This window comes from Camelus dromedarius, chromosome 15, assembly GCF_036321535.1.
Source record: "Camelus dromedarius isolate mCamDro1 chromosome 15, mCamDro1.pat, whole genome shotgun sequence".
Taxonomy (NCBI): Eukaryota; Metazoa; Chordata; class Mammalia; order Artiodactyla; family Camelidae; genus Camelus; species Camelus dromedarius.
The window spans coordinates 12,653,964-12,680,761 of NC_087450.1; the positions used below are offsets into that span (position 1 = coordinate 12,653,964).

The window sequence follows — 26,798 nt, forward strand, 5'->3', positions numbered from 1 at the left end:
ATTATTATTTTTATTATTTTAGCTAAAGACAAAGATACCTGTGTTGAACTCAGGCATCAGCTCTGGAAGCCACACCTTTTCGTGAAGGAGTTTTGCTTCAACAAGTTTTTCTCACTTGTCTGCTACCTAATTTATGTGGTTCCTCTGCTGACACTGTCAGTTTTCAGGTTGACCAGCTGGTTCAGCATTGACTGTTGGAGGAAGAACTGGTATTACAGACAGTGGTTTGGGCAGATTCCCTACTTGGAAACCTTCCTGTTTTGCTCCATTGACCCCTCCAGAGGAGAATTGGGAGGAAAAGGAGACTACAGACTAGAGCAGTTCTGAAGCTTGTTGCATCTGAGAAACAACCCTCAAGCTTTCTAATACACAGTATAGATTTTGGGGGTCTCACCCCAAGACCTTCTGAATCGTGATCTCCTAGAATGGAGCCTGGGGGCTGCATTTTTAACAACTTCCTGAAATAATTTTATGGAGCCCCCAGGCTCTGTGCCTCAGACCAGATGAGAGCTGGTCCTAGGTGAACTTTAACCAGCTGTGAAATAAAAAAATTAGGACCACATAGTGTTTTTCGTAAAATTACATGTATTCAATATAAAGAATTGGTTTTTGCATTGAATTAAGGTCTTCTTGTATTTTTGGATGTTACAATATCCTTTTATAAAATTATGTTGATAAGGATATTTTTGTCATCCTTATTTAGTTAAAACAAATTGTCGTCTTATGTTGTCCTGAAAATATTTGTGAAAATTTACTGGTCTGTGAAATCCTAAAGATTGTGTATCTCTGATCTATTCATTTTTGGAAATTAAGTTTTTAAAATACTTTGGAATACAGATCCACAGAAGATCCAAAATCTTTGGCTAGATAAGTTTTGAAATTCAGAATTTTTCAGATTTGAGAGCGATGCTTTCTCTGAGGGTTTTATAATACCTCAGTGGGTCTGGTGCCGAATCCTTAGTCACACACATTAATATTTCTCAGAGAAACAAGAGTATTCACACTAAGATAAATGAAGCTATATATAGCTTCACATCAGTTCAGGCCAAGTTTGACTGTCAACTGTGTTTTGACGTGAAGCATATGGAAAATTTTTAGTTTTTAGAGCTTTTTGTGTTTTGGAATTGTGCATAAGAGATTATAGACCAGTATGGGGTCTGCTTTCTCATCCTAAAAGTGCCAGCAAGCTACAAATTAAATGGAGCATTGTATGTTCATAGTAGGGAATATAATGTATTTTGATTTAACACACTGTTGTGTGATGTGACCTTATTTGTATTTTCCTTCCAAAGACCTAGTCCTTTGGTTGAGTGGCATTTTTCTTCAGCCTGGTTCTCCCACTCTTACTCGCAATATTTGAGAAAAATCAGAGTTTTATATCATAGCCATTCTGGAACTAAAGGGGGAAGTGTGAGAGTGTAGGGTAGTGATTAAGAGCATGGGCTTTGAGGACAGAAAGACCTAAGTGAAGCCCCAATTCTGGCACTTACTAGATTGCACCTTCCTTTAACAAATCTCTGAACATCAGCGGATTCAGAGAATTCATCTGAAAAACCAGGATAATAATAGCACCTACCTCAACAGGATTGTTGTGAAGGTGAAGAGAGAGAATGTTAGTGAAGTACTTAGAAGAGCTGTTACTCTTTTCTCATCTTCGTCCCCTGGTATTTGGCTGGGTTTCTTGCTTCCTCTGTGTAACTTGATTGTCTTATGGTACCCTCTGTTTCCCTTACAAATCTGGGTAAGCTTGTATCAAACACTTTCCCAATTCATGACCTAATTCTGTTCCATCCTTGCAACTTAGACATCACATCTGCCTCTCCACACCAAAAAATCCACAGGCTCCTAAGTTTAGTAGTTTTACTAAAAATGAGTGTTTTAGGGTAGAGTCCACATTACAAAATGTGAGACTTTTCACTGTCTGAAAGGTACTGCTCTTACTTTTTTCATCTTTACTTTGTTCCAGCACTGTGACCCCGCTAACCAGGGAACCCTTTCCCTTTCTCCCATGGAACAGTTCTGCTCTTACCTTGGCCCCTCAAGGACTCACTTTCCACCCCAAATTAATTTTCAAGGAGTTTCTCCCACCCTAAATGGTATCTTTCCTAAAAAGACTTCCAGTGAATACAGTTTTCTCTTCCTCATTACACATGTATTTAAACTGCTTAGCTCCTTTTTCCCCATTTTGCTGTGGAAGACAATTCTTTTTCCCCCAGAAATATATCAAATAAAATGAGCATGTGGTCCCTTTTTTTGGTGATTTTTATTGGGCTTCATGGTATGGATTGCTTCCAGTTTAGATAATCCACTATGGCAAGATTTTATAGCTAGCCTGCAGGCCGTGAAGAGAATATTATAGCCACCTGGTGTTATTAAATGCTAAAATAGTAAACAGGAACATGTACAATATTTTCATGGACTAGAAGAGCCTTTTTTTCCCCTGAAGAGTAATTTAACCTGTCAAAAACAGATTCCTGAGTGATATTGTCGCTGGCTGTGGGGAGTAGCTGTTAATACTCAATGCAGAGTGCTCAGCCCACATCCAGGCCCCTAAGGGCATGCGCTTCCCTTCCTTGGAAATGAGATGTTTGTGTGTGTGTGTGTGTGTGCGCGCGCGCATGTGTGTGTGTCTCCATAGGTAAATTTATTGGAAATGGGATTTAGAATACAGCATTCTAAAAATGGCACTCCATCAACAAATTATTTATTGAAGACCTGGTGGGCACACAAAAGCATGCCAGAAAGTGTAAAGGACTTGATTCTTGCCCTTGAGAAACTTCTAAGATTATATATAGACAGTTCTCAATACAAATCGTAATGCTTACTCGAATATATGTACAATCAAATGTGAAACGGGGGAGATCTTAGACGGAGATTGTATTTAGGCTTGTATGTTGGCACTTCTAATATTATTGTGCATTTGAAAAATAAGTTAAACTGTCATCAGATCTGTCTAAGACATTTAGAGGCCGTTCTTTCGTTATTCAGAAAAGTTACATATATTTCATACGTAATAATTTGCCCATAGGAATGTTTTGATGAATGTTATCTGCTAAAGATTCACAGTTTGCAATATTTCCATGTTAATAGCAAATAATACCTTGTTGGAGCTGAATATAGAGAAGTCAGGGTCCCTATGATCACCATTTGATGTTATCCTGGGAAGACAGTTGATGAATTTTACCTGGGGAAGTAGAGCTTAAGGGCAGATCTGGGTACAGAGAACTTGCCACTGACTGTAGTCAATCATTGATTCACTGTGAGTACCTTTAAATCCTTTATGGAGAGCATTTTATGTCTGTTCTGTACATTTCCAGTAAGATAATAGTAATATCACAGAACATCCTTAAAGCATTGCTTCTAAAAGTTTGTTAGGTGTTAGTTTAAAATGTAATAAATAGATAATAAATAAGGCAGTTAATTAATTGGGGAAATGCTTGGTAGTTAAACAAGTCTTCTTAGAGCAATGAATTTACTTAATCATGGATTTTTTTTTTATTAATTAAAAAATATTTTTTTGCAAAGAACATTCACAAGACTGATGTTTTATAGAACACCAATTTGGGAACTGCTTATGTAGGAATTAGGGCAGTTGGGATTTGTACCGTTCCACATAGAGTTTGCCACTGTATTAGAGAAATTGTTCTTAATCTTTAGTCTTTCTGTGTATCAGAATTGCCTATAGCAGTTAATAGGCAAAAGTACAAATATTGGACCTTGGCTCAGGCCTAACAAATCAGAGTATCTGAAAGGCTATGACTGTGGAAAAGCTTCCTGGTGATTCTGATGTGCTTCAGAGATTGAGAACCACTGAAAAGGAAAATGCCTTCTCTACACTTACTAAATGTATTCTTACTCCTGTTTGAGTATGTTTCTGTTTTGTATTCTTGGCGGTGGTCCAGGGACTAGACTATTGCAGTAATTAAGTTCAGTATTATTCCTCCCAGAGTGTCTGTATCCAGATTTTCAGATTCCATTTCATCAGTAGGGCAAATTTATAGGTCAGTATAGAACACATTTTAAATAATAGTAGAAAAGAGATTGTTTTCTATTTATATTGTCTTTCTAATCTGGCAGCCTTGAGTTTAATTTAGAAGATGCTTCTATTTGTAATTTACTTGGGTTTTTAATGTATTTTACTATTAGGGAACTCAAATGATTTTCTTCTTGACAGCTGGTAAGCTTTTGAAAGCTTCTTATCAACTTCTAATTGCAGGTAAGTTCAGTTTTCTCTGTGCTTAACAAGCATTATAACATTCTGTTTGCAAGCCCTTGTCTTGCATCCAATGGAAGATAACTAATGGAGCATTTGTGTATTGAGGTCAAGACAGGAAAGCTTAGCAGAGTGATTACTTCCTTGTTTTCTGTTAAAGGCCATGCAGCTTCTCCGAGAATAAATGAAATGGAAATAGTGGGGACAAGATCATTCTAATTAGAGATCGATCTGGAACCTGTTTTTAAAATCTCTGTGTATGTATCTTATGTGTCCTCCCCAACTACCTCCCCCACAAAAAGCGGAACTATTCATTCTGCTTTCTTTGCACCTTGATCTAACACCAAATGATGGAGAAAAGCTGATGGATTTATTTACTTAAGTAAAAGACTTTGTAAAACAAGGGGAGAGAGAAATTATTTTAGTGCAAAATATAACATATCATATAAAACTATGTTTTACATTATGAAAGGTAAATCAAAATGGAATCAGTGTTGCTAAGAGAGCTCTTTCAAATGGAGCTGGGAAGCCATTAATGAAGTGTCAACTCAGCCTGGATGGAATCTGACCTTTTGACCTGATGAAGTTATCCAGAATACCTGCCAGAAACTTAAGATACTCTTCGGACCCTTAGCCTAGAATAACTGTAACAGTCTACCTACACACTCACAGGACCCTTACCCGAAAACAACGTGTGCCTTAAGGACAAATAATCTCCAACTCAACGACAGTTCAGTCACGATCCTCACCAGGCAATGTTTTTCTTTTTCCAAAGTGAAGACTATAATATTCTTTTATTAGTCTGCATGTAACAAGTATAATACATACCTCAATCTTATTGGAATAGTAGAGGAATCTTTGGAGCCAATAGAAAAGAACTGGGAGCTCCATCAAGCAGCAGTAACAGGGTCGTTTAGCAACAATTACCATTATAGGCAAAACATGCATGCATAATTATGGAGGTGAGCTATTAAATAGTAAAATCATGACTTATTAATTATGATCAAATAAAAGTTAACATTGATTGCTTGTGATATGACAGGCGCTGTGCTGAACACTTTATTTTTTTAATTGGGGTACAGTCAGTTTACAATATTAGTTTCAGGTATATAACATAGTGAATCAAAATTTTTAATAGATTATACTCCATTTAAAGTTGTTATAAAATAGTGACTGTATTCCCTGCATTGTAAAATATATTCTTGTAGTTACTTATTTTATACATAGTAGTTTGTACCTCTTAATCCTCTACCTCTATCTTGCTCCCTGCTTCCCTCTCTCCAGTGGTAACCACTAGTTTCTTCTCTATATCTGTGAGTCTGTTTCTATTTTGTTATAGTTATTCATTTGTTGTATTTTTTAGATTCTACATATAAGTGATAACATACAGTATTTGTCTTTCTCTGTCTGATTTATTTCACTAAGCATAATACCTTCCAGGTCCATCTAAGTTGTTGCAGATGACAACATTTCATTCATTTTTATGACTGAGTAGTATTCCATTGTGTATATATACATCTTCTTCATCCATTCATCTCTTGATGGACCCTTAAGGTTGCTTCCAGATCTTGGCTATTATAAATATGCTGCTGTGAACATTAGGCTGCATTATCTTTTCAAATTAGTGTTTTTATTTTCTTTAGATATATACATAGGGCTGAAATTGCTGGATCATATGGTAGTTCTGTTTTTAATTTTAGGAGAAACCTCCTGTTTTCCCCAATGGCTGTACCAATTTACATTCCCACCAATAGTGTTCCCTTTTCTCCACATCTTTGTCAACATTTGTTACTTGTGGTCTTTTTGATGATAACCATTCTGACAGTTGTGAGGTGCTATCTCATTGTGATTTTGATTTGCATTTCTCTGATGATTAGCAGTGTTGAGCATCTTTTCATGTTGGCCATCTGTGTGTCCTTTGGAAAAATATATATTTGCATCTTCTGCCCATTTTTTAATCAGGCTGTTTGTTTTTTTTAATACGAGTTGTATGAGCTGTTATATATTTTGGATATTAACCCACTTTAGGTCTCATTTGCACATATCTTCTCCTATTCAGTAGGTTGTCTTTTCATTTTGCTTATAGTTTCCTTTGCTGTACAAAAGCTTTTCAGTTGAATTAGGTCCCATTTTTTGTTTTTGCGTTTGTTTCCTTTGCCTTAGAAGACAGATCCAAAAAAATACTGCTACAATTTATGTTAAAGAGTGTTCTGCCTATATTTTCTTTTAGGATTCTTATGGTTTCTGGTTGTATATTTAGGTCTTTATCTGCAATAAGCCGTTAAAGGATACACATAACAAAAAGATGTAAAATATGATGTCAAAAACAGTAATCATGAAGAGAAGGGAGTAAAAATGCAGTTGTTAAAATGCATTTGAAGTTGAGAGATCAGCAACTTAAAACAACTATGTGTGTGTGTGTTTGTGTGTGTGTGTGTGTGTGTGTGTGTATGTGTGTATGGCTATAGATAGGCCTCATGGTAACTACAACCCCAAAATCTATAATAGATATACACAAAAGAAAGAGGAATCCAAATGTAACAGTGAAGATTGTCATCAAATCACAAAGGAAGAGAACAAAAGAAGAAAGAAAGAAAGAAAAAAGAACCACAAAAACAATTAACAAAGTGGCAATAAATGCATACCTATCAAAGATTACTTCAAGTGTAAATAGACTAAGTGCTCCAATCAGAAGACACAGATTGGCTGAATGGATACAAAAACAAGACCCTATATTTGCTGCCTAAAAGAGACTCACTTCAGATCTAAAGACACATGCAGACTGAAAGGGATGGGAAAAGGTATTCCATGCAAATGAAAGTCAAAAGAAAGTCAGAATTTCAATAGTTACATCAAATAAAATAGACTTTAAAACAAAGACTGTAACAAGAGACAAATATATTACATAATGATCAAGGGACCAATCCAAGAAGAAGATATAACAATTATAAATATATATGTACCCAACATAGGAGCACCTATACATAAGGCAAATATTAACAGATATAAAAGGAGACCTCAACAGTAACACAGTAATAGTAGGGGACTTGACCACTCCTCTTCCATAAGTGGACAGATAACCTAGACAGAAAATCAATATAGAAACACTAGCCTTAAACGACATATTAGACCAAATGGACTTAATAGATATTTACAGAACATTCCATCCAAAAGCAGCAGAATATACATTCTTTCCAAGTGCACATGGAACATTCTTCAGGATAGATCATATGCTAAGCCACAAAACAAACCTTAGTAAATTTAAGAAAACTGAAATCATATCATGCATTATTTATGACTACAACACTGTAAGACATATATCTATGGGATGCATCATAACCAGGAAAGTTTATAGTGATACAAGCCAACCTCAGGAAATAGGAAAAATCTCAAATAACCTAACCTTACATGAAAGGGACTAGAAAAACAAGGACAAACAAAACCCAAAGGTAGTAGAAGGAAATAAATCATAAAGATCTGAGCATAAATGAATGAAACAGAGACTAAAAAACAATAAAAGATCAAAAGAGCAACGAGACTAAGACCTATTTCTTTGAAAAGATAAAATTGATAAACCTTTTTTTAAACTTTTTTTTATTGATTTATAATCATTTTATAATGTTGTGTCAAATTCCAGTGTAGAGCACAATTTTTCAGTTATACATGAACATGTATATATTCATTGTCACATTTTTTTTCTCTGTGAGCTATCATAAGATCCTGTATATATTTCCCTGTGCTATACAGTATAATCTTGTTTATATATTCTACAATTTTGAAATCCCAGTCTATTCCCACCCCCGACCCCCTTGGCAACCACAAGTTTATATTCTGTGTCTGTGAGTCTATTTCTGTTTTGTATTTATGCTTTGTTTGTTTTTTTTTTAGATTCCACATATGAGCGATCTTATATGGTATTTTTCTTTCTCTTTCTGGCTTACTTCACTTAGAATGACATTCTCCAGGAGCATCTATGTTGCTGCAAATGGCGTTATGTTGTCGGTTTTTATGGCTGAGTAGTATTCCATTGTATAAATATACCACATCTTCTTTATCCAGTCATCTGTTGATGGACATTTAGGCTGTTTCCATGTCTTGGCTATTGTAAATAATGCTGCTATGAACATTGGGGTGCAGGTGTCATCCTGAAGTAGGGTTCCTTCTGGATATAACCCCAGGAGTGGGATTCCTGGGTCATATGGTAAGTCTATTCCTAGTCTTTTGAGGAATCTCCATACTGTTTTCCACAGTGGCTGCACCAAACTGCATTCCCACCAGCAGTGAAGGAGGGTTCCCTCTTCTCCACAGCCTCTCCAGCATTTGTCATTTGTGGATTTTTGAATGATGGCCATTCTGACTGGTGTGAGGTGATACTACATTGTAATTTTGATTTACATTTCTCTGATAAAAATTGATAAACCTTTAGCCAGACTCAGCAAGGAAAAAAAAAGAAGACCCAAATAAGTAAAATCAGAAATGAAAAAGAAGTTACTACCAACACCTAAAAGGATCGTAAGAAATTGCTTTCAAAAAGCTATATGCAAATAAAATGGTCACCTTAGAAGAAACGGACAAATTCCTAGAATATACAATCTCTCAAGATGAAACAAGGAAGAAACAAAAAATGAAGAGACCAGTTACCAATAACGAAATTAAATCAGTAATTAAAAAAAAAACCAACTCAACAAAGTCCGGGACCAGATGACTTCACAGGTGAATTCTACCAAACATTTAGGGAAGAGTTAATACCTTTCCTTCTCAAACTAGCCCAAAAAATTGCAGGAAAACAAGGAATGCTTTGGAACTTATTTTACAAGACCAGCATCACCCTGATACCAAAGCCAACAAAGATACCACACACACACACACACACAAATTAAAGGACAATATTACTGATGACCACAGAGGCAAAAATCCTCAATAAAATATTTACAAATCCAACAATACATTAAAAGGATCAGACACTATGATCAAGCAGGATTTATCCCAGGGATACAAGGATGGTTCAATATCTGCAAATCAATCAGTGTGGTACACCACATTAACAAACTGAAAAAAAAAATCATGATCATCTCAGTAGATACAGCAAAAGCTCTTGACAAAATTCAACATCCATTTATGATAAAAACTCTCCACAAAGTGGGTAAAGAGGGAACATACCTCAAAATAATAAAGGCCATATATAATAAGCCCATAGCTAACATCATACTCAATGGTGGAAAGCTGAAAGCATTTCCTCTAAAATCAGGAAAAAGACAAGGATGCCCACTCTCACCACTTACATTCAACATAGTATTGGAAGTCCTACCCCTTGCAATTAGATAAGAAAAAGAGATAAAAGGACTCCAAATTGAAAAGGAAGGGGTAAAACTGTCACTCTTTGCAGATGACATGAAACTATATATAAAAAATCCTAAAGATGTAACAAAAAAAACTACCAGAGCTTATCAATGAATTTGGTAAAGTTGTAGGATACAAAATTAATATACAGAAATCTGTTACATTTCTGTATACTAACATCAAACTATCAGAAAGAGAAATTAAGGAAGCAAATTCATTTACAATCACTTCAAAAAGAATAAAATACTTAGGGAATATCTAACTAAAGAGGTAAAAGACCCGTACTTGGAAAACTATAAGACATTGATGAACGAAATTGGAGACAACACAAACAGATGGAAAGATAGAACGTGTTCATGGGTTGGAAGGCTTTAAAACGTTCAAACTTGTCAGATCTGGGTCCTGAATCCTCTTCTCATCTCCCTTTGCCCTTTTTCCTTAGGCAATATATTCTAGTCCCATGACTTCTGTTACCGTTTATGTAAATGACTACTCCAAATTTATCTGTTTAGTCATACCTCTCCTATTGATGCATATAGACAACCTACTTACATCACCATTTGAGTGTTTCAGAGGCATGACGCATTTAATATGTCCAAAACAGAACTCATCACCCTTTCTTCCTTCACTCCCCATCAGCACCCAAGAAAAGCTTACCCTTCCCACAGAGTTCCTTAGCTCCGTGAATGACATTACCACCCACCTGGTTCCTTGTGCCAAAGTTATCCTTGATATTTCCCTCACCCTGTCTCCCCCCATCCAGTTCCTCACAAAAACAACCTAAAATAGTTTTGGAATCTGCCTACTCTCTTCTTAATGCCATTATCTTAGTCCACATAGCTACCATTTTTTTTCATCTGGATTTAGCACATTAGCTGCCTTACTGGTCTCCCATTATCCACCCTCGGTCTCTCCAATCCATTTTCCATATGGCAGCCTGACTGGTCTCAAAATTTAAATTGAATTGTGTCACTGGGCTGCTGAGAACCCTTTTTAATGGTTTTCATTGCTTTTAGGGTGATACCCAAAATCCTTCGTGTAGACTCTGATGTCCTGCGTGATCTGGTCCCACCTGCCTCTGCAACCTCTTCTTTCTTCCTTGCCAGTTCTCCCACCGGTTCTCCTTTGACCCTGCAACTTTATGCATTCCTATCTTCTTCAGTTCCTGAAAGTTCCCTCCTGCCTCCGAGTCTTCGCACATGCATTTCCCTCTCCTTCCCTGTTGCTTGTGCAGAGACACCTTTCCTAATTGTCCCCTACTCCTGGACTAGGTTGGGTCTTCCTGTTGTTTTCTAATAGTCCCTTTTACTTCTCCTTTTAACTCAATAGTAATTATTCTTAATTATTTGCTTATCTCTCTCCTGGGAGAATGTAAATACTGCAGGGCAAGGACTATGTACCCTGCCAAAGCACCAATCACAGTGCCTGTGGTAGACAGGCACACAGATTTTAGTGAGCGAGTGCATCTCATTACCTGAGTTGCTGACATGTGACTGGGAAAAGACGAAAGCTGAATCTAGCGGCAGCATATTTGGAGTAAAATAAAAGTAAAATGTAAAGCTGTTTACATTAAACCACAATGTTTAATTTTTAAAATGATATTAACCAGACTGAATGAAGTTTACCAAACTATAGGAAACAGAATAGTAGAGACTAGTTTTTATATCAACGGCTCAAAAGACTTTTTCCCAGTAATTCATTCAAAAGTCCCAAGTATTCTTGACAGTCAAGCTGTTGTCCTGGGCACAATCTAGGTTTATAGCTTCTGAGAAATCTCATTTAGGTTCAAAAATAGCCAGTTTTTGGTATGAGCGTGTTGGATCTGAAAGTTGTGGCTTTTCAAAGTGTTGAACTGATGACGTTTGTATTCTAGAAATATCCTAGATATATTAAAAGTCCTGAAGTTCTTTATGGCTGGGAACCGAGGCCCCTGTTTCAAGCCAAATATCTTAAACACAAGCCTTTGGCCATGATGAAGTGTTAAATCAAATGCTTGGCAGGAACTTTGCTTTGACCTGCTTTGACTCCGAACAGGACTACATGCTTTCCCATCTTCAGCCAAATGACATTGTTTTTTTTCCATTTTCTGCATATTTGCCACGTGTATAAGAAGGAAAGTGAGATGGAGGGGGAGTAAGTTTCAAATAGTTCTTAGATTTCTTAATGCACTGTAGACACAGACCAGAGACCAACTGCTTTATGTACTGTTGAGGTCTAGTTCTTGAAGAACTTATCAAGCAATGACCTACTTCACACTGCACATCTGTCCTCTTAATAGGTAAGTGGAAAGATGTGGCAACTGGTGGTTTGTGTGACTAAGCTAGTTGTCGGTGTTTGTTGAATACCTACATTAGTTATTTATTATTATATAACAACTTACCCCAAAGTTTAGCAGGTTAAAACAACAAACATTTATTATCTCACAGTTCCTGGGGGTCAGGAAGCTGGCAGCAGCTCAGCCGGGTGCCTCTGTCTCGTGAACTCACAGTCAGGCTGTCAGCGGGAGTGACAACCTCATCTGAAGGCTTGACTAGGGGAAGACGAACTTCTGAACTCACTCAGATGGTTGTTAACAAGATTGAGTTCCTTGTCCCCTGGGCCTCTGTGTAGTATAGCTGACACCATGGCAGCCGTTCTGATTTGTGATCCTACATATGTAACCAAGCATTTCCCCCATCTGTGGACGCTTCGGGGCTATTTTCTTTGTCTCCACTACACTAGAATTTCACAGTGATGTGCCTTGATGTGGGAGGATCAAATGAAATAATGAACGTGAAAGGTCAAAGCAGGGTAGTTTAGAGAAACACTGTGCGCTTGGCGGGTAGGCGTGATGGACAGGAAGCTGGAGAGGAGCTGAAAACAGAGAATGGTACATGCAGTTCTGGAAGCAGGAAGGTCAGGGAAGTTGCAGGCCGTGGTCCTCTCTTACCTGGGGTCTTCTCCAGGTTGGAAGGCATCCTGAATGTCCTACCTAGGTGTTACCAATCTCCAGCAAAATCTCCCCATTCACACCTGACTGCTAAAGGCAAGGGGTGCATTAAATACCCAGTTCTCTGTCACCCAGTCGGCCTACAGACCAGTACTGTTATTGAACTAACCCAGCAACTCAATTTGCTTAACCCCTGAACCGGTACCTTCTTTGGTCTTACTATAGCACTGTCTAGGTGTTTTTCCAAAGTGAGGTTGGGCAGATTATGTGCCATAAGTTACAACATAGGTATGAGAGTGCTTTATAAATTGTTAAATACTATACAAATTAAGTTACTGGGTTGCTGCTATTTGGAGAAGGCAAACTTCCCAATTGTGTGGAATACATGGGTGGACTGGTATAAAATACAAATCAACACTGTATAACCTACGACGAGAAGACCGCTCTTCTGGTGCTGACAGTCTCGTAGCTCAGCGTTTTCACCTTTTCTAAAGTGTTTGCGTTAAATTGGGTAACATCTCCATGTTGAGTTTCTGGTAATTTTCCATTCCCTTTCTCATGAGCGAGTGTACCCTGCAATTTAATTCTCTGTGTTTTGCCTTGCTCTTGAATTAGCCAGGTTATTCTGTTCTGTCTTCCTCTGCCTTCCCTTTTTCCCTTCTGGTCAGGAGCACTCAGGTTTTATTTTCCAGGCAAAGACAGATGTTTTAGAAAACCAAACTGTGATTCTCTGTGGATGACTTCCATAATGATGGGGAGAAATCACTGTGTTGGTGGTAGACACCTGCCAAATGAGTCTTTGGAAATAGAACTGTGTCATCTGCTACCCAGCAAGGTTCAAGACCCGTAAGAGTCTCTGTGATCAAGAATACCCACTAAGGCAGTTGCCCTGGCATTTAGAGCAGACTTGCTACTGTCATTTTTATGCTGCAAATGGAAGTGGTAAAAATAAAGAACTACCCCACCTTTTAGAGCCTTATGGAATTATTATTCTGAAACAGTGTTTGGAATAATCATTGATTTCTTTTGTCTGTATATAAATATGGTAAACTGGTATATTTCTTACTACGGGCCCTATTTAAACCAACAGTAAATTAAATGGGTGCTGTCTTAAATTCTTTCTGAACTATCAATGAATCGTTTTTCCATCTATTTCATACTCTTTACAATTTCTACTTTGTCTTTTAAGATTAGATTTTCTACTGTTCGTAACAGGTTAGAAAATTGCAAAAACTCTCAAGGGGAGTAAGCCAACATTTTTTAGCGTACACAGAAGCAGAGAAGGACTTTTTCATGAATGTTGCCAAGATAGAAATGAGTGAGGAAAGAACTTGTTAACGCGTAAAGATGCCCCGGGGAGGGTGTGGGAGGGAATGGAGCTGAGAGTGAAGAGACAAGCTAGAAAGGAAAGCGGCCTAACTAAACCTGGTGATCCACCTGTTTTTGGAGTTCCTAATATTTAGGTAAGTTACAAGTGGATAAACCTCCATCTTGTGTTTCAGGAGTTGAGAATCTAATTGGAAAGAGAAAAATTACACACATGAAACAACAATTAAGTAGTATTAACACCATGCTCACTGTGTACAAGAGCTTAGGAGAGGTAGTATAAAGACTGCAGTGGTTTTTGAAGAATAGTTAATATTTGAATAAAGAACAGGAAAAAAGACATATTCCAGATGATAGCAAACACATCAAAATGGATTTGGAAGTTAGAGTGAAAAACATGTACATACTTTAAAAGCCATAGACAGACAGACACTCACACAAGATGTAGACAAAAATTAAAGCCAGCAAAAACTGCCATCAAAAAAATTAAGCAAATACAATAAATAAGTAATTTTTATTTATAAATTAGTTTATGAAAAATAAAAATTATGACAGATGTAAAAATTCTTACAAAAGATAAGGAAATGATATATACCCTGAGAAAAAAACAGGTGAAGTACTTTAGCAGAAAAATTACAAAATAAGATGTATAAATGGCTAGTAAGCTTACCTAAAAATACTCAGCCTCAGTAAAAAATCAAAGAAATGTAAATGAAAACAATAACTTGCAAGTTTTCTCTTATTATGAGGTTGGCAGTGGTTTAAAGAAATAACAGGAATGCAGAGACACAGGCACTTACATACTATCAGTGAGAATTTAAATTCATATGGCAGCGTGGCAATAAATCAAGTCTCCAAAAAAAATTCTTTTCAGTTTAGCAGTTCTATTTCTAAGAGTTATCCTAAGGAAATCAGAAAAGATGAACACAAAAAGTTCATCCAACCTTTATAATACAGAACATGGGAAAAACACCAGATGACAGCACAGCTATGTTAACCTAGAAATGAGGAAAAGCCAGTGCTGGAGCGTCGCACTGTTACTGTACGAGTGGGCACCTGGGGAACGGGTCTGTGTGTATGGATCTGCGTACACATAGGGGAAGTCAGGAGGGTTATATCCAACAACTTTGTTAACCATTTTTTAACTCTGGATGGTTAGACAACTGTTACCTTACTTTTTTCCCTTTTGCTTTTAAATGCAATGAACATGTATTATTTTTTTTAATATGTTTTAAAGAAAAACAGAGCCTAAGAATCAGAATAAGATGCACTTGTTTACAGTGTTTCTTAAGAATGCATTTTCTCTCCCTATTTAAATGTTAAGAAAACTGTGTGATCTTGGTTAGTTTCTAGAAGAACCTAGAGAAATTTGGCTTGAAAAGATTTTCCCCACTGCCAACCCACTTGCCTAGAAAGGCTAACTGAGCCTACACATTTTTTTTCTTTTAACACTTAAAGAATTGTACATCTGTATAGTTGATAACTCCAGGATATGGCTAGTTTTGTAACAGTCCCAGACTAGCAGTTTCTGTTTATCTGTAGTTAATAACTTTGATTTAGAACTGCAGAGGCATCTGGAGGAATGTGGATATTACAGGTTTTTCATTTCCTTTGATCCCTGTATCATTTTATCCTTTTCTTGTTTGCTCCCGTTTAGGTTCTATCATAATGAATGGATCCAGTGTGGTGAATACATCACCCAATGTAAAATCCAAAGAGGACCAGGCGTTAAATGGGCACGATGAGAAAGAAAACCCATTTGCAGAGTACATGTGGATGGAGAATGAAGAGGATTTCAACAGGCAGGTAAGGAAGCGGAAGGTCACTGACACGTGTAACTCAACAGCTGTAATAGTTTACTGTCAGTCTGTTCTAAGAGAATGGGTTCATTGGCGTTAGAATAACTTAAAAATACTCAGAAGCCTGGTCTGGACTGACCAAGAAGCAATTTCAACTGGTAAGGGACCAGATTGAAAATAGCTTGGAGGAGGGTATTGAAATTTTTCTACCACACTGATTAAAAGAGGATCTAGTGGCATGGTGTTCCAGTGTAGACTTCTGGGAAACAGCAGTTGTGTGCAGACAGGCCAGCGCAAATAGAAACTCGGGGACCAGCAGAATGCAAGTCTGAGATGGAGAAGTGTATCAGGTCGGGGAAGGCTAGACTGCTCCCACAAAGGTCCGGCAGTAATTGTTTGTCTTACATCTCTGTGATATTAACAGCCCAAGGTAAGCATTCGAGGTAGACCAGTGACTCTGGGAGCACTCGGTTCCCCCCGTGATGGGGCTCTGCCACCCCCCGGGACATTTTATCAGCTGAGTAGGTGAAGGATAACAAAGAAAGCAAGAGAGCCAAAGGCAAAGGTGATGCCAAAGTGCTCATATCCCTTCTGGGGACATTACGTGATCAATAGTTACATGGCCATATCCAGCATGGGAGACAGGAAATGTGGGGTTCTTTTTCTTTTTTTCAGGGGAGGGAAGGTAATTAGGTTTATTTGTTTAAATGGCAGTACTGGGGATTGAATCCAGGACCTCGTGCATGCTAGGCAAGCACTCTACCACTGAGCTACACCCTCCCTTACTTGGAAATGTGGTTTTAACTGAACAGCCCGGTGCTCTGGGGAGAAGGAAACAAGTTTAGGGGGCAGCCAGCAGTTCCACCCCCTGTGGCTCCCTGTGTTGTGGCCTGTGTGACTAGTACATAGAACATGCTCCCTGTCACACCCCTGGGTCCAGTAACCATTTTCTTGGACTGTGCCTGTGAACAGGGTTGATTTAATACAGAGTCATTAACGTTCTTGGGGAGAGTTGGGGCAGATCTTGAGCAGTCCCATCAAATCTTGTAGTTTGGAAATATTTTCTAGTTGTTGGTGTTTTAAGTACCTCGAAACTTACTTATTTGAGGTTAAAAAAAAAAGTGTGGCTAATTGTAATGTTACTGAAATAGTATGTTTAAGCTCGCTACCAGTGACTTTTCCTTTGAATTCATGAGGTTAAGTGTGTTAGTCAGTTTGAGTGATTATTTTTGCTTGACCAGCCCCCTAGTGGTGGCACCAGTGAGCCGCGACTCTGTCACCAGGCAGCCTGCAGGAAGTGGATGGCCAGATACGAAGCGGGAGGCCTGTTAAAACCACACTTACTCTCCAGAGTAAAGCATACTTTTTACTAAGAGTTAACAGTGTGCAAAGAAATGTAAAGTATCCTAGCTATATATTGCTTTAGTTTAGGGCAACCTCTAAGAAATATGACTTTGTTTCACTATTCACATTATTTCTTCTTGTTTTGAAAGAATACTACGATGACATCATTTTCTGTTGGTATGCCAAAAAGTGTTCTTTACATCTTTCTAAGGTTCTGAAAGTATTTTTCTCCGGAAGGGGCCTCATTCCCAGAAAAGTGGGCCAGAAGCTTAGAGTTGGTTTTGATTTAATCTCAGGTATTCAGGTCGCGGTCTAGTTACATAGTTTCTATACCTTCTTACTTGTAAGATGGGACATTTAAGGAGAATTGCTTCTTAAAAAGATTGAGAAAAGAATTTCAAGCTTTAAAATGATTTTCTCTAAGTGCCATATGAGTGGGAAGTATCTGTGTCATGTATCAGAGATGTCAGAAGATCTGTGAAGACCTGGAATTTCTGTTATTTTGAATCACTATTTCCTCAGTCTTATTTTTGAATGAATTTGGTTGAAAAAAAAAACTAAAAATTTCATTTTCTCTAGCCTGTCATTAGAAGCATTGTAATTCTTAGTCGATCTCATGGAAGATCATTTTTTTAAACATTTTTTTATTGATTTATAATCATTTTACAATGTTGTGTCAAATTCCAGTGTAGAGCACAATTTTTCAGTTATACGTGAACATATGTATATTCATTGTCACATTTTTTTCTCTGTGAGCTACCACAAGATCTTGTATATAGTTCCCTGTGCTATACAGTATAATCTTGTTTATATATTCTACAATTTTGAAATCCCATCTATCCCGTCCCACCCTCCATCCCTTTGGCAACCACAAGTTTGTATTCTATGTCTGTGAGTCTATTTCTGTTTTGTATTTATGCTTTGTTTTTTTGTTTTTGTTTTTTGTTTTTGTTTTTGTTTTTGTTTTTTAGATTCCACATATAAGCGATCTCATATGGTATTCTTCTTTCTCTTTCTGGCTTACTTCACTTAGAATGACATTCTCCAGGAGCATCCATGTTGCTGCAAATGGCGTTATGTTGTCGGTTTTTATGGCTGAGTAGTATTCCATTGTAAAAGTATACCACATCTTCTTTATCCAGTCATCTGTTGATGGACATTTAGGCTGTTTCCATGTCTTGGCTATTGTAAATAGTGCTGCTATGAACACTGGGGTGCAGGTGTCATCCTGAAGTGGGGTTCCTTCTGGATATAAGCCCAGGAGCGGGATTCCTGGGTCATACAGTAAGTCTATTCCTAGTCTTTTGAGGAATCTCCATACTGTTTTCCATAGTGGCTGCACCAAACTGCATTCCCACAAGAAGTGTAGGAGGGTTCCCCTTTCTCCACAGCCTCTCCAGCATTTGTCATTTGTGGATTTTTGAATGATGGCCATTCTGACTGGTGTGAGGTGATACCTCATTGTAGTTTTGATTTGCATTTCTCTGATAATTAGTGATACTGAACATTTTTTCATGTGCCTATTGATCATTTGTATGTCTTCCTTGGAGAATTGCTTGTTTAGATCTTTTGCCCATTTTTGGATTGGGTTGTTTGGTTGTTTCTTATTAAGTCGTGTGAGCTGCTTATACGTTCTGGAGATCAAGCCTTTGTCGGTTTCATTTGCAAAAATTTTCTCCCATTCTATAGGTTGTCTTTTTGTTTTACTTATGGTTTCCTTTGCTGTGCAGAAGCTTTTAAGTTTCATTAGGTCCCATTTGTTTATTCTTGCTTTTATTTCTTCTAAGAGAAAATTTTTGAGATGTATGTCAGATAATGTTTTGCCTATATTTTCCTGTAGGAGGTTTATTGTATCTTGTCTTATGTTTAAGTCTTTGATCCATTTTGAGTTTATTTTTGTGTACGGTGTAAGGGAGTGTTCTAGCTTTATTGCTTTACATGCTGCTGTCCAGTTTTCCCAACACCATTTGCTGAAGAGACTGTCTTTATTCCATTGTATATTCTTGCCTCCTTTGTCGAAGATTAGTTGACCAAAAGTTTGTGGGTTCATTTGTGGGCTCTCTATTCTGTTCCATTGGTCTCTATGTCTGTTTTTGTACCAATACCATGCTGTCTTGATGACTGTAGCTCTATAGAGTTGTCTGAAGTCTGGGAGAGTTATTCCTCCAGCCTCTTTCTTTCTCTTCAGTAATGCTTTGGCAGTTCTAGGTCTTTGATGGTTCCATATAAATTTTACTATGATTTGTTCTAGTTCTGTGAAATCTGTCCTGGGTAATTTGATAGGGATTGCATTAAATCTGTAGATTGCCTTGGGCAGTGTGGCCATTTTAACAATATTGATTCTTCCAATCCAGGAGCGTGGGATATCTGGAAGATCATTCTTAATTGCAGAGTAATAACCTCTGAAAGAAAGTGGTGGAGAAAAAAGGTGTGAGTCCCACTGGGACAGTAAGTCTGAGCTCTTGCCCTTGCTTGCTAGGTGGAGGAGGAGCTGCAGGAGCAAGAGTTCCTTGACCGCTGCTTCCAGGAGATGCTGGATGAGGAAGACCAAGACTGGTTTATTCCATCGCGAGACCTGCCTCAGGCCATGGGCCAGTTGCAGCAACAGTTCAATGGACTGTCGGTCAGTGATGGTCATGATTCTGAAGATATTTTGGTAAGAGCATATGTAGTTCGACGTGTGACATAGCGAAAAGAGTGTGGGATTTGGAGTCACAGGCTCTCCCTTCGGCCCTCCAACCTTGGGCGAGCTCTGGGGCCCTCTGAGCTGCTGTTCCTTCACTCATCACCTGCGTGTTAATAAGAGGGTACATTGAAGATGCACCACTCAGAGCACTGTGAAAGCGTCATTATTGCAACATCACCAGCTTTCATTTTCTCCAGTGGGCTTCTCAAAGCAGAACTGGGATTAAGGATAAAAATTTGAGCGTGGAAGAGGTTTGGTTTCAGATTATCATCTGCTGCTGTCCTTTCCTTTTACTAGCCCGCAAATCTGTATTTATAGTTTTGAATGATGCTGTTAGAAAAACTGCCTGTTCATTGTGGAAGGAACATACTCCTAAGAGGTCATTTTTCACATGTAATTAGAAGACCGGATAAATGAATTCCCTGCCTTCCACAGTTACGTAATGTCAGAATTCTGTAAGTGATACCATTCTCAACACAACTCATGTTTTGAATGATTGTGCCCTGCAGTTTGCCAATGTTTTAGATATGGCAACTCTCCCGAGAGTAGATACCAAAGAGAATGCAGCAGAATGGAGAGGAAAAAAAAAAAAAAACCAACTAGGGATTGTGGTAACCAAACTGGCTTGCTGGAGTACTCTGATTTTCATTAAGCTAAGGTACTCAATGAATTAAAAAATTATTTTTAGAGTTGGACTTAACAAGCCTCTAACGAAAGCACCATGAAGGGAATAGGAGTCTAAAGCAGGAAGGAGAGAATGAGGTTAGCAGGGCTTAATACGTAGGAGCCACTGAGAGCATCCCAGCAGTGACAGCCGGAGTTGCAGGGAATTTTTTTTTTTTCCCTCTCCTTAAAGCAGACAGGAAGGTACTGGTAATACTGGAAGCAGGAAGAAAATAAGTTTGAAAGTGCAGCTTGCCTTGGGATTTATTATCTCTTGGTTCTTATTTCAGAGCAAAAGTAACCTGAATCCGGATGCCAAGGAATTTATTCCAGGAGTGAAGTACTGAGCTGGAAGAAAGCTTTGAGGAGGACTTGTATGTCCCCACATCTGGGGACAGTGCTGCACAAAACGGCAGAGCTGAAGAGAGGGATGGGGTGGGCAAGGGGTGCGCAGCGGGGAAGGGGAACAGTGGTTTAACTTGACACTGTGACTAGAGTTAACCAATGCGCTCAGTCTGACTCTACAAGCCTCTGAGTATTGCTCTTTTGTTCTACTGATTTCATTCAGAGCAATTTCCTATTACTGTTATTAGCTTTTTGACTTAAGGAAATTGCAGTCTTCTTTCCCCCTTCATCAGGAATGTTCTACTGTGTGTGTTGAAGCAAAATAAGCTGACCAAGAAAGCCCAGGTGTTTAATTTAAGAATGCCCTTCTCACCCTGCTGTAAGCTTACTACCAAGGGCGTTGAACACCTGCAGAACTACTTGTTGAGTCTGGGTGGCGAGAGGGATGAGCGGGAGAAGCAGGTGTTGGAACCAGAGAAAGCAGCTCCCCGACCCCGTGGGATTTCCTGCGATGAACTGGGATTGCCATGGCCTGCTGAGCCTGTGCCTCCCTGCCCTGAAACCCATTCAGGAAGGCCCAGGCTTAAAGCGCTGCCTTACTGGTACTTCGGATGGTTAGTGAAGCACCCATTTATGGTAGGTGAACGCTGTAAATCCGAAGGAGAGGACTGGGCCGGTGATTATCACTTGGGTCATTCAGTTGCTGCTGGCCTGCTCTTAAGCCTCTGATTCCAGCTACCATCAGACTCATCACTTACAAGGTAAAAGAGCACGGGGGTGGGTTTGCCACTTCATCCCTCATGTTGTCCGGTCCCCTGTCTCCTTTCCACACCAGCCCTACTTTGTTTTTAAGAAAAGATGTTGTTGCCAAAGGTATAGGAGAGGTGTGCTGTGCTGGCCGTCAGCTTCAGCCTGGAGAAGTCATCTCTGAATCCTGCTAGTTGGAGCTTAAGTTTATTTTGACAGGTTTTTTCCAGCCTCATGATGAGTTGGTTCGCCTGGTATCCTTAGAAAGGTTTATGCACTTGTACAAGTAAATGTATTTTTCAAGACACTAACAAGAAGCTCAGTTTACACGTTGGATGCTTCTCCCCACCTTACAGAATTGTGCAGAATAACTACACAAAAGCCCAGGAGAATGAGCCCCGCCTGACCCTGTGGCCCTGTGACCCACTGGGACAGCTTTAGCAGTTAGAGAGTTTTGCTGTTCCCACACACCGAAGCTTTTTGAGTTTTCCTGGTTGGACGTTCTGGGTACGTTCTTTCCTGCCTACGAGTCACAGGGGTTTTTGGTTGTTAGTACTCGTGAGGAACTAAACCGGGCGCTAGGAGCTGCTTTTGTGTGATAGAGGTGTCAGCAGCAGAGTCAGAGCTGAAAGAACGCATCCAGTCCTGCCCGTCCTCGCAGGGGCCTGAGAAGGACAGCGGCTTCTGTATGGCTGCTGCCGCCGCCGTGTGATCGGCCTGTCAGGAAAAGATGGTGTAACTTGAAACAAAGTCTGTAAATACAGTATGTGGATGTGGGACAGAGGTTGAAAGGAAAAGACTAGGGTTTGGAAAGCTTCAGAATTTGTCCTTTTTCTTATGAGCTCCCTTGTTGACTCTTTGAACGGCCACAGGCTAATGTCGGATTGAAAATATGAACCCACATCATTCCCTCATTCAAGTCTGTAGGATGGTGTCATTTGAAAGATGCCCTCCTTGTGAGGTCACAGGTCACAGGGAAGTAGCTTAGGGAGGGAGCTGGTATTGCCGGGTGTGCTTATGAATTCCCAAAGCCTCTACATCAAGAGAGTGAAACTCGTAACTCGTTTTCAGGGAGGGCTACAAATAAAGAAACATCTTAATTCCAGTGCAGCTTTCAGCTGGAGTTGTTACCTTTAATAAGGAGAGGGCCTTGGAAGTGCAGGCAGAGGCCTCTCCCTGCGGGGGTGGCTTTTCCTCCTCCCATCTCCATTCACTCGTCCAAGCTCAGAATTCTAAAGGCTGCTGGAAGTGTGTCGGGATTGCAGAAAGAGGCGTTTTCCAGCCGGTGGTGTCTTCCATCACAGACAGCATTGTGCATTCTTGTGTGGCTCCTGGTCTGAGAAGTCCTAGAGGGGTCCAGATTAAGCCGTTCCTTCATCCTGAAGAAGGCTTGCTCTTCCGACACCAGGATAAGCGAAGGTGTGAGGTGCAGTCCACAGGGCTTGTCTTTCCACCTGCTGTGGGGTTTCGGCTTGGATGTCAGTCTTCAGCCCGGTTTCACAAGGCATGTTTGGTCAGGACGAAGAAAGCTTCCTGCTGGACGAGCAGTGGAGCCTGAGGGCTGGGCTTCCCAGTCCTGTGCAGAACCAGCGTGCTGACTTCAGAATCAGAAAGCAGCTAGCAGTGTGCCCCCCTTTTGAACACATGGGTTTGTACTTCCAACGGTTCCTCTTTAAGCCTACTCTTTTCTCCTTCTATTTTACGTTATGAGGTGGGAGCACAGTTGTCACCCAGACCACAGGCTCAGCTACAGTCAGAGTTTGCCAGCTTCTCAGCAGAAAATACGTGCGGGTCTTGTTGGCTCTTCACTCAGAAAGGCTGGGAACCTCTGTCTCGGACTTTTCCTCATCGGAGAGGTTCTGGGTGCAAGGCAGGCTAGACACCTGACCCTTTAAGGGTGACTGGTATTGCAAGTGACCCCTTTGATGTTGAGTTTAAGCCACTACAGTTTAAGCTGTTTTTATTGGCAACTAGAAGTTTAAGTATAGAAACCGAATATGTATTTTTAACAATTGCCAATTCTGGCTGGTCCCAGTGTCAGTTTATTAGTGATTGATTTCTTATTTTTGTGTTTACTGCACTCTGAGACTCCAAAATGAAAATTATTTTATCTCTTGGTCTTCCAGAGGGAAAAAAAAAAAAGGAAATGGCCTTTGAACTGTAGCAGAAAGCTTGATGGATGCAGCCTAGGCCTGAGACCTACAGCTGTGGGTCTTTGGACCAGTTTCTGACTGCAGCAGTTGACTTTTGGGGATCATACAAAGTCATACCCAAAAAGATCATTAGGAAAAGGCTGAACCTTACCAACACCTCTAGTTCCCAAAGCCAAAACAGCCAGCATCTCTTTAATTAGGGTTCTAATGCTAAGGGTGGCTTTAAAAATGTTTTTAGTGAAGCAATCACCATTTTTCAAGTTGTGCATTGCTATAATGTCAAAATTTTGTCTTGATTTTTGAAGAGGTTGGGAAGTAAGGATGTCAGTCAAACCCTGTGACCTCAGAGTAGAAATTAATATAACGTCAGAGAGGAAAGTTGTGTGAAGAAGTAGCCAAAGGAAACACCTTGACTGAATCTTCTTGTGTTTGTGCCGCTGCAAAACCCATGTCTGTATAAACATCAGGAGCCCAGGAGCCAACACCGCTGAGACTGGGGGTAGCAAGTGTTCTTTGATAAACATCCTGGCATCACAGGTTAATAATGTTGCTTAGTTTCGGTGATGTTGGGGGGTGGGCTCAGGCAGAGGCCTGACAGATTTGACCAAGGTTTGGAGGTGTGCGCCTGGAAGACTGCACAGCCACTGTCCTCCAGGATAATTGCAGATCTCTTTAGTTTGGGAAACGGGTGGAGAGAACAGAAGGATTGACCTGGATCTGGTCGGGACCCAGAGCTATCAGGAAACTTGATTTCCTCCTGCCTCTGCCCACAGTTCCCCACGTGAGTCATTTCCCCCCTCATTGCCCACAGAGACCATTAGTCCTTCTGGTCCCTGTGTGGTACACAGAGTACTTTTCTGCAGCCACTGCTCTGCTGCCTTGTGAATTTCATCCGTAGGCTTGGTTAGTTACAATTTTGAAAGGGCTTTTTTTTGCCCCTTTGTTTTTAATTTTGTTTTTGTTTCTCCCATCTTGAAGCTGCAATTAGTGACAAAGGACAGGGGAATAGGAGGCTGACCCAAGGAAACACTCAACTGCCCTGCTGGCTACTTGGCCTCCTGCCTCATTGCCCAGCACCTTCTGCTGTCCTCAGTCTAGACTTCGGGGGTGGGGGTGGGGGGTCATACAAATAGGATAGCTGAGTACACTGATCTCTACAGGATGCTGCCAAGAGACTCACCACCCTGTCCCCGGGGGGACAGAAGAGAAATCGACAAAGGGACAGATGCATCATCTTTATTCTGAAAGAAAAAGCCCCCTTAGATTTTGTTACTAGGAGTCATTTGTGAGGTCTGCTGACCTTTCCTCCCCAATCCTACCTTCTGACTGGCTACTTTTAACATTGTAACTAATGAAGAACACTCTAAGCTGTGTACTATGAGCTAGTACAGCGTTTTCACTCTAACTCAACACTGATAATACTGTCCTGTTGGTTGGGAGCCTGCAGAAGTGTTTAATGCTTGATGGATCATTTGGGAGGCAAGGACTTTATTATTTTTTTTAAACAACTTTATTGAGGCATGTTTTACATATCATAAAATTCACCCATTTCAAGTGTACAATTCACTGATTTTAGTAACTTTCTTGAGTGGTGCAGCTATACAGTTCTCAGTTTTAGAACATTTTTATCTCCCTCAATAAGATCCTTCATGTCTATTTACATGATAATACCTGTTCCTAGCTCTAGGCAACCACTAATCTCTGTAAATTTGCCTTTTCTGGGCATCACCTCAATGGAAACATACAAAATATAGTCTCTTGGATCTGGCTTTTGTCACTGAGTGTATTTTCGAGGTTCACCCATGACATAAAGCTTGTATTAGTAGTCCGTTCCTTTTTTACTGCTGAATAATATTCCATTGGTGGATATTACCAGTTTGTCAGCAGAGAGTCTTTTAAACTTGGATTTCAACCTCTTGTGGTCTAAATGGAACCCTCAGAACACAGGACTCACGGGGAAGCGGCTGTGCATGTCAGAGGAACGGCTTATCAGAACCAGCTTTGTCATCAGAATCTCCACCTGAAGCTTCTGGGGCCTGAACTGCTGCAGAAATTTTTATAATAATTTTGCAACTTCTTTTTTATATGAAACTCCTGTGCCGTCTACACGTCAGGGCTTCCGAAGCATCTGACAGTTTAGTAAGTACAAGCATGTGTTTGAGCGGACAAGAAAGTGAAACCATCAGTACTGTGTTGGATATTTTTTCCTCCCCGACTGGATGGGGGAATCTCTGAACTTTCTCAATGCAGTGCCTTCTCCGTTACAAAGCTGAACCTGTATTAAAGATCGTGCTGCCTTTGTTGGACCGATTTGGAAGGAAAGAGGGCAGCCAGCAGAGAAGGTCAAGAGGAGAAGGGGAGTGGACTTTGTGGTACAAGGGGTCCCCAGAGGGTTTGTGTATGGCCCACGCATCTGCCGGCGTGGAGAGTAAAGTGTGGCCGGTGCCTGCAGCTGAGCACGTCCAGCGGGCCCGGGGCGGGGCTTTGGACCTTTATCCCTGTTTCTCAAGTTTTTAAAAGCTCTTTCTGTTCCTTTTTTTTTCTTTTCCTAAGTAAACATTACATGGTAGTTATTAATACTTCTTTGGGGGAGGGACAGGGCTTTAAAACTGAAGAAAATGATTTTCATAAAAATATCAAAAATGGAAAAAAGTTACTTTTTAAAAAATTTGCTACACAAACCAAATGGCAGCTGTTGAAAATCTCATTAAAATGAGAATAAAATACATTTGCTGGCAGTGGTACCCTTTTTCCTACAGTTGGATCCTTCTATTACAGCGGGTGTATGGTGTGTGTTTTGTTTGGTTTTTGTCTCAATGTAGATCAGTTTTAGTTGTGTAATTCTCCATTGTAAATAGTGTTACAAAGTAGTAAAAGCATTGTCTTGGAAGTCACAGGCCTGATTGAATCCCACCTCCACTACTTTGTGCCTTTGGCCTGAACCTGTTTATTTGTGATGGTGTAACACCTTCCTCCTGGGGTTATTGTGAAAATTAGGCTGAATTTAATTTCAGACTCCTGGGTCGCATATAATAGACACTCAATCCATGGTAGTAACTGTGGCAATAATGTGTGTAGCATTGAACAGAGGTGGTAACAGGAAATCCTTGGGCTTGAAGGGAAATTGGGTAGCTGTCATTTTCCTATTGCTGGGCAAAACTGACTCCTGTCTAGAAAACAAAGGGGTTCTATATCTGCCTTTCAACCACTCAACACGTCTGAGCACCTGCTAGGTACCAAGCACTGTCCTAGG

General features: G+C 39.8%; 1 protein-coding gene across 2 annotated transcripts in view; it reads left to right on the top strand.

Moving 5' to 3' along the window:
• The window catches only part of PAIP2B (poly(A) binding protein interacting protein 2B), a 36,299-nt gene extending 10,026 nt beyond the window's left edge, over positions 1-26,273 (top strand). The window contains exons 2-4 of one of the 2 annotated variants that reach the window (XM_010995376.3): positions 15,466-15,614; positions 19,431-19,607; positions 20,591-26,273. In XM_010995376.3, the coding sequence (XP_010993678.1) occupies positions 15,477-15,614; positions 19,431-19,607; positions 20,591-20,647 (372 nt within the window). In that variant the 5' untranslated portion in view covers positions 15,466-15,476 and the 3' untranslated portion in view covers positions 20,648-26,273. The remainder of the gene's footprint in view (positions 1-15,465; positions 15,615-19,430; positions 19,608-20,590) is intronic. The other variant, XM_064494407.1, reaches the window with a different exon arrangement.
• The last annotated feature ends 525 nt before the right edge of the window (positions 26,274-26,798 follow it).